The 12,220-nt window shown below is 43.2% G+C and overlaps 1 protein-coding gene across 2 annotated transcripts in view; it reads left to right on the top strand.

Moving 5' to 3' along the window:
* The window catches only part of CD34 (CD34 molecule), a 74,489-nt gene that overhangs the window by 47,998 nt on the left and 14,271 nt on the right, over positions 1-12,220 (top strand). For both annotated transcript variants that reach the window (XM_033917971.1, XM_033917970.1), the window contains exons 2-4: positions 5,205-5,309; positions 7,942-8,228; positions 8,780-8,863. In XM_033917971.1, the coding sequence (XP_033773862.1) occupies positions 5,205-5,309; positions 7,942-8,228; positions 8,780-8,863 (476 nt within the window). The remainder of the gene's footprint in view (positions 1-5,204; positions 5,310-7,941; positions 8,229-8,779; positions 8,864-12,220) is intronic.

The raw sequence follows: 12,220 nt of genomic DNA, 5'->3' as shown, positions 1-12,220 counted from the left end.
TTATGTTCTTATGTTCTATGGGTAAAATTCCTACTGAAAAAGTCGATGCCAAGGTTTGCAGACACTTTATCCCCCTGGGCAATTTATTGTGAAGACTCGGAGGATTACAATAAACTCAAAGCAAATTCCATTCTATACATCAAACTTGCAAACATAAATCAAACTCATAATAGAAAGTAAAATGAAGTACAGGATACGAAACATATGCACAGGCTTTAACTTTGAAAATGTTGTCACCCTCCATCTAGGATTACCAGATATCTGGGAAAGCCTGGACATGTCCTCTTTTTAGAGGACTGTCCAGGTCCCCGGATGGATTTCCAAAACCCAAGTTCGGAAAAGAAGAGACAAGGACTATGTGTGGGCGGGGTTGCTGCAGGGTTAATGGGGGTGGGACTTTGTGCCTTTTTTAAACAAAGAAATCTGGTAACCCTACCTCCATCCTTAATTAAACCTCTCTACACTCCTAGACCTGTATAAAAAGAGGAACTGCAGCAGAAAGAAGAGACCTAACAGAAGGTAGGTCAAGACAAGGGCTTAGGAGGGAGACTCACATGCCAGGATAATGCAAATCCAGGGGCGGGAATTAGCCAGCTGTGGTCTGCAGGAATGTCCTGATTGCTGAGAACATGAGAAGCTAGAATAGGGGTGTCAAAGTCCCTCCTCGAGGGCCGCAATCTAGTCGGGTTTTCAGGATTTCCCCAATGAATATGCATGAGATTATTTGCGTTCACTGCTTTCATTGTATACTAATAGATCTCATGCATATTCATTGGGGAAATCCTGAAAACCTGACTGGAATGCGGCCCTCGAGGAGGGACTTTGATACCTCTGAGCTAGACATATTGGGATAGGAGGGGTAATTTTCAAATCCCCATAAGGAATACGCTGGACCCACAAGCTTCTTTTCAAAAGGGAAACTAAACTTTTCACAATTTTCAAAATAAATTCCTTCCACATAACTTTATCTTGCATGCCCCAAGCCTGCCCACCCCCCTTTCTCCTTCAGCAAAAATGTACACAGGGTGGAGAGAACTTTTTAGCCCAGGGAATGTACTCCGACAACTGCTTAGTTACCAGAGAAAATTCTGCGGAAAACTATCTTCCTTGAGACTTCATTGCTAGATTATTCTCTAGTCCTTCCTCACTATTTTGGGAAAATTAGACTTGGATTGTATCAGTTGATTACTAGTAATTTTGAATAACTTGACTAACAGTTACTTCCAGGTGTTGTAAGAACTCCTTTTATGTACTCTTCATTAAATGAATTACCAATATTACAGCTCATTATCCAAAACGTAATCCTACAAATCTCATTAAAAAAAACCGGTTATATTGTGCTTCATCTGATATCAAAGATAGCTACCCAACAAAGGCGTGCCTTGTGTAGGTCCACAGCGCTTCAAAGAGACACCATGTCCTACTTTTTCACATTATAAAGTACTGTGAAGGTCATCCCTGGGGGAAGTTCAGTGGCACATGATAAGGGAAGTTGGAGGAGACAGGACTCATTATTGAGGTGCAATTTTTGGAACTTTGGGGAGGTAAATTGAAGGGATCCACTACTTTAGTCACCTTTTTCCGGAGAGGGTCACATATCTCCTTGAACAATTTTTATTGCAAAGGATGGTGCCTAAAGTTTGGGAAGGGGGAGGGGGGAGAAATGCACACCCAGTTATAGAACAGGGGCAATTATCTGCATAACATAATTAGCTAATGATCCAAAAAGAAACTCTGGAATGAGGGGGCACAGGATGAAGGTGAGACTAAACTAAACTAAACTAAACCTTGGGTTTATATACCGCATCTTCTCCACAATGTGGAGCTCGGCATGGTTTACAAGAGTTGGGATAGAACGGAACTCCAATGGAATTATAGAAGTAAGTATAAAAAAAAGGTTAGAGGGCTTAGTGTACCAGAGAGGGAAAGAAAAGTTACATTTTAGAGAATAGCCAAGTTTTCAGATGCTTACGGAATAGTTGAAGGGAGCTCAAGTTGCGAAGTGGGGAGGTAAGATTATTCCAGAGCTCAGTGATTCTGAAGGAGAGGGAGACGGAACTGTAGTCTCATAAGTAACCTCAGAGAATACATTCATGGAATGGGTGGTGCATACTTGGAACGGCCTCCTGGTGTTGGTGGTGGAGGAGGCAGACAGTGTATCAAGAAAGCTTGGGACAAGTACGTTGGATTCAAGACAAGGTTGGATAAGTTCCTACTGGAACAGAACGTACGCAAGTAAGGCTAGACTCGACTAGGGCGCTGGTCTTTGACCTAAGGGCCGCCGCGTGAGCGGACTGCTGGGCACGATGGACCACTGGTCTGACCCAGCAGCAGAAAATCTTATGCTCTTATGATCTCTAAGGGAAAAGAGGAGATAGTAGATGGCATGGTTCGGCAGACTAGATAGGCCACAAGGTCTTTCTGGGCCAAATTTTCTAAATGGTGCCATAAGGTAGGCAGTGGTAGGTACCCTGAGGCCGCCTAACTTAATTGTTTTAATTGGTGTTAATTGGTGTAGTAAATGACTGCATCGATTAAAACCAATTAAAAAGTCATTTTTAAAAAATGTAAGCGTCCGCAGGTGTCTTCAAAAAGGATGCCGTAATCGCTTCTAGCTAATGTCAAAGTAGCTTTGGTTTAGCCAGAGATGGCCATAGGCGTCACTAGGTGCCTCTGACACGACTCTTGTCAAACAGAGGATCCAATAATGTAGGCCTGCAAATCCCCGGCCTATATTACCTGCGCCTATGTTAGTAAGTCATGGTCCTTTTAACGGTGCCTACATGTGATTGGGAAGCACCAGTTGATGTAGGCGCCATTACTAGAATCTGGCCCTATCTGCCTTCATTTTTTTCTGTTTCTAAATGTTGATAAATTGGCATTTAATTAGAGATAAGTATCAATAATTGACATTAATTAGCAGTTTCTTGTTATGCATGTTACCAACTTATGATTCCATTCGGTAAACTGAGCACTGAACTCCTCTGATCAGGTGTGAGATGCCTGCTAAGCCACTATTCTCTAATTTGCTCCGCGCACAGCGCCCTTTGCAGAATCCTGGATGAGCACTGATTTTTCCCAGTGGCTATCTTTAGGAACATCAGGAACAAGGGACCTATTTTCAAATTGCTATTGGGAAATCAGTTTCATGAGTTAAAATATTTATCAAAAACAGCTCGTGAAGAACATTTTATTTTCATAATATTCCTCATATTAGCGATATAAAAGTCAAATAGTCTGAAAGGATAAAGTTCAGGCTCTCGTTTATCTACATATTGAAACCTCACAAACTTGAGTATCAATTTGCTTCATGGAAAGCACCTTTCCCAATATGAGTAGAGTTGTTTCTTGTAAAAATATTGACAAGTTGAGATAATTTATTATCTTTGGACTTTCCTCCCCCTCTCCTTATTGTTCTGGATCTGTTCTCACCAGTTTCACCCAGGAGGCCAGTTAGCATGCCAAATGAATAAACTCCAGTCTTCCCAGAATGCCTCTTTTTGATATAGTGTTAGTCCTGGGCTTCCCCCTGTGTTAAAATTCTGCATTATAGTGCATTAAGCCAAAAGTATAATGCATTTTGGTAGAAGGGCCCCTATATTTCTTTCCCAGTGGGTTATTTTTTAATCTATTTATATGTTCATATATGTATTTGTAGACTCCTGAGGCAGGCCTGTTTGGCCGAAACATGTACATGTCGAGTCATTGAGTCATTGGTTGAACTATTGAGTTATTGGATGAATAAAGACATTTGAAAAAAATTTTTAAACTCAGCACCGCACCTACTAGCAACTAACCAAAAAGTAGGTGTGGATAGGGGTGGAGAATAGGCGCAGCATGACATAGGCACTAGTAAAGTATATTACCAGCACCTGACATTATGATATTCTATAACCAGTGCCTAGCGGTTGACAGCCATGCAGAGTGGGGCCATTTATAGAATCAGGCCCCTAAGCCTAGATTCTCTAACCAATGCCATTGTTAGTTGGCTCCTTAAAAGCAACCACCGATCGCGTGTCAATCATGCAACAGCAATGGTTAGAGAATTGCGCCTCCGGCAAACATAGGCCAGGGTTTTTCAGGTCTACATATCTGGCGCCTACCGCAGGTGCTTTACGCCATCTAACGCTACTTCTGGTGTTAGTCATGCCTAGAGTGACACCAGGCGCCCTAAAGCACCTATGGAGGTGCAATTCTGACGCCAAATTTTTAGGCACCTTGAAAATCAGTGAAAAACAGCATTTAAATGGTGTTTTTCACTGAGCTTAGGTGCCTACAGGTGCTGTTAGAGTCCAGGCCTTACTGCCTTCAAAATAGATGACAGTAATGGTTCATATGCTAATGGGAACATTAACGAGTAGCCATTAATACATAGAAACATGATAAGAACATAAGAATTTCCGCTGCTGGGTCAGACCAGTGGTCCATCATGCCCAGCAGTCCACTCCCGCGGCGGCCCTTAGGTCAAAGACCAGCACCCTAACAGAGTCTAGCCTTACCTGCATACGCTCTTGTTCACCAGGAACTTGTCCAACTTTGTCTTGAATCCCTGGAGCGTGTTTTCCCCTATAACAGCCTCCGGAAGAGCGTTCCAGTTTTCTACCACTCTCTGGGTGAAGAAGAACTTCCTTACGTTTGTACGGAATCTATCCCCTTTAAACTTTAGAAAGTGCCCTCTCGTTCTCCCTACCTTGGAGAGGGTGAACAACCTGTCCTTATCTACTAAGTCTATCCCCTTCAGTAGCTTGATGGCAGATAAAAGTCAATTGTGGATGGGCCTATCCAGTCTGCCCATCTACAATAACCATTATCTCCTCCTCTCTCTAAGAGATCCCACGTGCCTGTCCCACGCTTTCTTGAATTCAGACACAGTCTCTATCTCCATCACCTCTACTGGAAGATTGTTCCAGGCATCTACCATCCTTTCTGTAAAAGAATACTGTATTTCCTTAGATGACCCCTGAGCCTATCACCTCTTAACAGAAAATAGAAAGATTTGGCCATTTTACCCCCTGCAGAAAAATGGCTTTAATGCATGGGAATGACTCATGTAAGGGTTTTTTATTGCAGTTTGGTAAAAGGGCCCAAAAATGTAGTAATAATATGAAAAAGACATATGTCCCACAGCATAAAATTCCACTAGGTGGCACTCAATACTGCTTCGTAGCTAATGAAAAATTTGACTTTTCTCCTTTTTTTTGCAGACAATATAGCTGGAGATTCTTCCACCACAATAGCCATATCACCAAATCTTTCTCACACTTCACCACCGCCTACGCCTGCTCCAACAACGATCACAAACACCACAGGTGAGTCTGGCAGAGAGAAAGACAAGATGTTTCTGGAAGGCATACTCGACAGGTCGGCACTGTAAGATCTGTGATTTGGCTGCAGCAGTTCAAGGCAGCTGTTGGTCAGGATAGCATCTGTTTTTTTACCCCAATAGCCCATTCAACCCTTGGAAACCAGCAGTTGCCCAGGCCAGTCATCCAGGGTACAAGTAGGGTATTAACTCTTTATTTGGCATTGTTGCTCAGAAGCAGCATGTGTTTCCTATGGCTCTTATGGGAGATCTGTTTTATTACTTGGGATCTAGCTAGGTACTTGGGACCTCTGGGTTGGCCACTGTTGGAAACAGGATACTGGGCTTGATGGACCTTCGGACTGTCCCACACAACAGTTCTTATGTTATGTGAGCCAATCAAGCCATTGTGACATCACTGATGATGTTGGCTCTTAGGCATTGGAGGTTTTATGACATCACAATCTCTGCTCTGGAATGTTGCCACTCTGGGTTTCTGCCTGGATTGGCCACTGTTGGAAACATACTAGGCTTGATGGACCTTTGGTCTGTGCCAGTATGGCAACTCTTATGTTCTAAATGCCTGTTATTTGGCACTGTTGCTCTTGTTCAATATTAAGTTATGTAAAGCAGCCATTTCGCCATCTGCCAATTGAAAGGTTACCGCAAAGCCAATATCAGGAAGATAATATAATTTTTAAAAATGCCCTATGTCCAGTAATTTCAGCCATTTGACTGTCAATTTCAGTTGGGCACAGATGAGTTTTGTTTCCTACGTAGATTAAACTAAGGGTTTCATGCGTTCTCCATTGTAGGTTTCAGTATCCTGCTGGCTCCTATCTGGCAACTATCACTGACTATCCAGGTCTGGAGAGGCCACCAGGAGTTCAGTGACAGTACCCAGGCGGTTAGGTTAGGTTAGATTATGATGGTCTGGGGCTCTGTCTTAATTCTAAAGCCGCCCTTCCTCCAAACAATATCAGTCTTTTTGGAGATGTCAGAGGAATTTATTCAAAACACTGCAAACAATAACATTTCCCCTTTAAGCAATTTAAAACATATTTGAGCACTTTACAAGATTACCCATCTTGTACGTGAAGAAGATGCGGCTTCTGCTGCATTGAAGTACGGCTCAAGGTTACAGCAGTCAATTCTAATAAAACATTTAGAAGAGTTTTGTGGAGGGGCATTTTTTAATAGGACGTCTAAGTCCGACTTTGAATGTTTCTCGCAAGATGTCCAAAACCGTGAACGAACAAATGCCCATTTTCGAAACTGGGAAAACAGACATCCAAAAATTTTTTGGGGGGGAAATTGCCTACTTAGACATCTTGGCCGCCAGGACATCCAATCTTAGGACACCTAATTTTATTCACCATTTTCGACCACATAAACATCCAGGTGCAAAACGTCCAACTCCTGGTCATTTGGATGTGGGAGGGGCCAGTCCTTTAATGGACTGGCCACCCAGACATGGCAACAGGGCATTGGGCACCATAGAGGGCACTGTTGTGAACTTCAGATAAACATCTCACCATAACCCCCTTACAATTTATGCTGAACCCTCCAAAACTCCCCCAAAACCTACTATACCCACCTGTCTACTACCCCTATAGCCCTTATGGCTGCAGGTGGCACCTATATAGCAGTATAGTAGGGTTTTGGTGGCCTCATACTTTCCTCCATAAATGTAGCGGTTGGAGTGGCTTATGGCCCTGGGTCTCCTCTCTGTGGCTCACTAGCCCACTCATCAGGCTACTTACGACAACTGTGTAATGCTCTGCTAGGCTTTCCCAGGTGCTGCTCTAGAGATAGGTATGTAACAATTTATTGAGATTTTTGAGGGGTGTTAGGGGGTCAGTGACCACTGGGGGAGTGTGGGGGGTCATTACTTAATTCCTCCAGTGGTCATCTGGTCAATTTGAGTACCTTTTTGGCACTTATATACTTTTAAAACAGGTCTAGCCTCGGATGTGTAAGTTCCATCCAGGACATCTTGGGAAACATTTGATTATTGCTGCAAGACAGTCAAATCTAAGCATGCCCAAAGCCCCCTTCCCCCCCCCCTTAGTCTTAGATGCACAACAGGTAAGATGCCTTGCAAGATACCCACAAAGATGGTTTTGAAAATCGGCACTTGGCCTTCATACTGGAACCACTTCTGGGCTCTCTTCCTTCTTTCTTCTAAAGGTCCAAATTCAGTCTGATGAGGCTTATTTGTAGAATAACTTCCATATTTGTCCATTTTATGATTTATTCCTATCTTGCTATGCTTCCTAAAGCAAAGGGACCATATGTGTTTCAATTACTGGGCATTTCTCCTGTAGTGTTATTAAAACTCAGGGCTCCTTTTACTAAGCCGCGTTAGGGCTTTAACACGTGGAATAGCGCGCGTTACATTGCCGTGCGTGCTAGAGCTTAAAGCCAGCATTGAGCTGGCGTTAGTTCTAGTAGCATAGCACGGAGTATAGCACGTGGTAATTTCCTGCGTGCGCTAAAAACGCTAGCGCACCTTAGTAAAAGGAGCCCTCAGTCTTATAGAAATCAGTGATGCCCAGGACTATAAAACCTGTTAATATTTTATACAAGAATCTGGTGTTTGACATCTGAAAAGTTTTGGCTTTTTTTTCTAAATATAGTGACACTTTCTGCCAGCAATGATATTACCAAGGACACAGCAATCACCTCGCAAATCACAACTGAATCAGCCCCACCAACCAACCACAGCTGGCTGTCAAGTCCCACAAACACAAGCTCATCAATGGATCTACAGAACGAGACCACAAGCAATGACCTTCTCAGCAGCACTGCCGGAATAACATCCAATGTCACACATTTCACTTTGGGTCACACTGTCCAGTCAACTCTCACACCCTCGCCCTCTCCATCTTCAACATTATCTGGACCAGAAAATAAAACTGTACCGGTAATAACAAATGCTCTCTATTCCCCACTGGCAAGTCTTCTAATTTCTCGGTCCATATTCTTAGTATCCCACTTTAGCAGGGTCAAGAGGGCCAGTATTATCTGACATCAGTAGTATCAGCGCTCCAACTCAGTCCTTTTATGCGAATCATCATATTGCAACCACTTTCCCATTAGGCCTCAAACACGCATTCAAACCACCCTCATAGCAGAGAAATGAATGCAGGGGTCTCCAAATGTTTCAAGAGAGGAACTGCTTAGAACATTTTACGTAAATTGCCTAAAGTGCTGTTGGGGAACGGGGTTCCCACTAGAGAATGACACGGTGGCGGTTTACCCGCGGCTACCGCGTTTAGCCACGGGTAATCCGCCAAAACGGGGAATGAAAAATAGCAGCCTCTGCGGGGACGGGGACAAGGCCATTCACCGCCCCGTGGAGCCATTCACTCAACATGCATGTTGAATGCACTCTATATTATTTGTAAGGTGTAAATTCCCTGTTCAGTCTTTGTTTTCCCAGCTGATCAGGTGCCATTCTTTCACATTCTGCAGGCCCACGTGGGATGCCTGAGCATAAGAAACTTCAGGGAGAGCACAGATGTCATCCACCTGGAGCTCAATGAGAGTGCAACTTGTGTGAGTAATTGCAGAATCTGCAATCAGACTTGCTTTCATAAGGTGTGGAAAAAGTGGTCACCGGTGCAAAAGCCTTGGGTTAAAGCTTTCCTGGGGAGTAGACTCCCTTGTCTTTCCTCCCCTCCCCTCTCCACTCAGCTGCACATCACTAACCAGTCTGATCACAATAAATGAGAGGCCTACTCCCGCACCCCAAGCTGCCATCTCCTGAGACAAACAATTACTAGAAGAAACCCAAACGGGCTTTTTAAAAAATATCTTGCCTTATATTGTGATCGGAAAAAAAGTGATCATTTGATTACCACAGGCAGCAGAAGTCATTTCTCCTACTCAACACCTTGACGTTCAAAGTTCTAGCATGCCAAGGTTGGGGCAGTGGGAGCAGTCTGCCCCAGGTGCAAGGAGTTGGGGGGTGCTGGATCAGTTGCGGGAACGCAGTACACATATGCATGGCAGTGAGCTCCACTGGCCCCCACTCCTTCTGACATCAACTTCCTGTTCCGGGGCAGGGGACTGGCAGAGCCGACTGCCACAAGCCTACGGTATGCAGCCCCACAAACAATCCACTCATCCCCCTTCTCCCTGGAGGAGGGGAGTGCTCCACGCTGGCTAGCCAGCAAGCTGGGTATGCCATTAGTTCAAAGCTATTGCAAGCATAAGCATGCGGTTAACGCCGGGCATACAGTACACACCTTATTGCGTGCCAAATGCTCAGAGGGCTTGAATGCAGGATTAACAAGTGCAGTATAGATAGCTGCAAACTGTACTGAAATTTAAACGGATGTTAATGAGGTTGGTAAGTATTCACTCGCAAGGCACAGGAGGAAATGATGGCCTATAACACAGAAAAGGTTTTGCCATGTTAAGGGCAGCGTAAAAGATTCTGGGGAGAGGATTTCTTGTCAAGTTAAGGACACTCATAGTAACATAGTAGATGACGGCAGATAAAGACCCGAATGGTCCATCCAGTCTGCCCAACCTGATTCAATTTACATTTTTTTTTAATTTTTTCTTCTTAGCTATTTCTGGGCAAGAATCCAAAGCTCTACCCGGTACTGTGCTTCAGTTCCTACTGTCGAAATCTCCATTAAAACCTACTCCATCCCATCTAAACCCTCCCGGCCATTGAAGCCCTCCCCAGCCCATCCTCCACCAAACGGCCATATACAGACACAGACCACCCCCTTCCCTTGCTGCCCTAAACATGTGCTTATTTTGCTTAATGGTTCATCCAATGCTGGGTTCAACCATGTCCTTCCAATTTTGCACCATTAACCCTTAACATGCCACAGCACATTAAAAAGCACATTTCAGCACACGCATGCACCTAGAACCACACTTACCCAGTTATTGATTGCCCTTTTAGCTTGTTTTTGGAGGACAGAGGGGGGGGTAAGGAAAGTGGGAGGCAGCCTTAATATAGCTTCTAAGTCATAATGTTCTGTTTGTGATCTAAATACCATGGAATGCTTTATTAATTCGTTTTCTATCTCATTCTCTCCAACGAGCTCAAAATGGATTACTTTAAAGGTTAATACATACAAATAAAGCAAAATGAAAATAAGATGATACCTTTTTTTATTGGGCTAACTTCATACTTTTTTTTGTTGACCAACTTTCAAAGGATAGAACCTTCTTCCTCAAGTCAGGACAATATGAGCAAAACACAAAACATTCCAATGACAGTCTCAAGGGAAGAGCCGGGGTGGAGGGAATGAGGAAGCACAGAGGGAGACATAGATGTGTCTACTACACATTATTCCCCCATTATTTTCCACCCGATATTCAGCACTATTTTGCCAGCTATTTCCCGCTGAATATCCCGGTCAGCAATATAGCTGGTTAGTGCCAATATTTGTTGGCTGACCAGATAGGTTTAGCAGCCAGATAGACCAGCCTAAATAGCAAGTCCATCTTTGGTTGGTATGACCTCAACCGGTCAGTTGATGAATATCGACTTGGCCAACTATGTCAAACGTAATTAAAAATAGACTGGAAATTCAATGTCAGTCACCAGAAACAGCCCCAGCATTGAATTTCCAGGTTTGCTGCCAACCACAAGAGGTAGCCGGACTGCCTCCCACAATCTGAAAATCAGCCCCTTTATGGTAAATTTATGCGATGATTTTACATTATATTACATTGTACTGCATCATATTGTATTTCATAGAATTCTACTGTATTTTGTGTCTTTGCTGATATGTCTCAGTTCTCTTACTGTGAACTGCCCATGACTTCCGATTGGGCGGTATATAAGAAAATAAATTTTTTATTATTATTATTATTATTATTATACAGTGGCCGTTTACCCTGGTAGCGACCTTGTGTGCCACACATTCACAGGAAATGAGGAAGTCAAGGACATCCAGCTGAGATTTAATATTCTAAGACAGGAATAAACCAGTATTGTACTGGATTATCTATAGATCTTCTTGCAGGACAGTAGGGTTGTGCATTCATTAGTGCATATTTTGTTGGTTTGGATGCCTTAAAAATTTTAGTTGTGTCCACAAACCTATGAATAAATGCACAGACCATCTGCACGTGAAAACGTTTTAACATGTTTAATAAAAATATTTGTGAAAATGAATGTGTGAAACAAACTGAACAAAAACCACCTCAATGCTGGGAAATATTTCAGAAAAACATATAATCAACTGAAAATTAGCTAAGCACATCCCTACATGAGAATACACCACCGCCCTATAAAATGCTCCAAGATCCCGGTGCATTTAAACAATTTTTATTGGACTCACTCAAGTAATATTCCCTGCCAAACACATTCACATGTATTCCAACTGGATTGGGACCCCCGCCCTCAGTAGTTTTCAGACAAAACAAAAGAGAAAAAAACCTACAGTAACCCCAAGTGTCAGAAGAGTTTGTTCTGATCTGCTCCCAGCATATGAAAGGAGCAGGAACCAGCAGAATGTGAATCCAGTATCCTACTGGAAAACTACGATACTCACATACAATTCTACAAAAAACCCACTCTACCCTCCCACGCACGTATTCATACAATGCCAGGATCCCAGCATATTTAAACATGAGAGCAAGCAGCCTCTTTTTCCACCTCCAGGAACTTTTGAAAGACAGCCCAAGTGGGCTTTCCCCAGCCCAGGTGTATGAAGCTCTACCGTCCTGTTTTAATAAGGAGCAAGCTGTTTATATGCCTAAGTCAAGAAAAAAGCTAAGTGCAGGCAAGAGCAGAAGGGTGGGATTTTTTCCACTGGGTCCATTCTCCCCTTAACTTCCTGAATGATTTTTCAAGTCAACAACACGATAACAGGTCATTGTAGAAGAATTTGAAGAGGAAACACACACTCAGGAATCCTAGTTCTAATAGAAGACAGACAC

Source organism: Geotrypetes seraphini, chromosome 13 (assembly GCF_902459505.1).
Source record: "Geotrypetes seraphini chromosome 13, aGeoSer1.1, whole genome shotgun sequence".
In the NCBI taxonomy this organism is placed as follows: domain Eukaryota; kingdom Metazoa; phylum Chordata; class Amphibia; order Gymnophiona; family Dermophiidae; genus Geotrypetes; species Geotrypetes seraphini.
The sequence above is the reverse complement of the archived record's forward strand: the minus strand, read 5'-3'. Positions and strand labels throughout refer to the sequence as shown.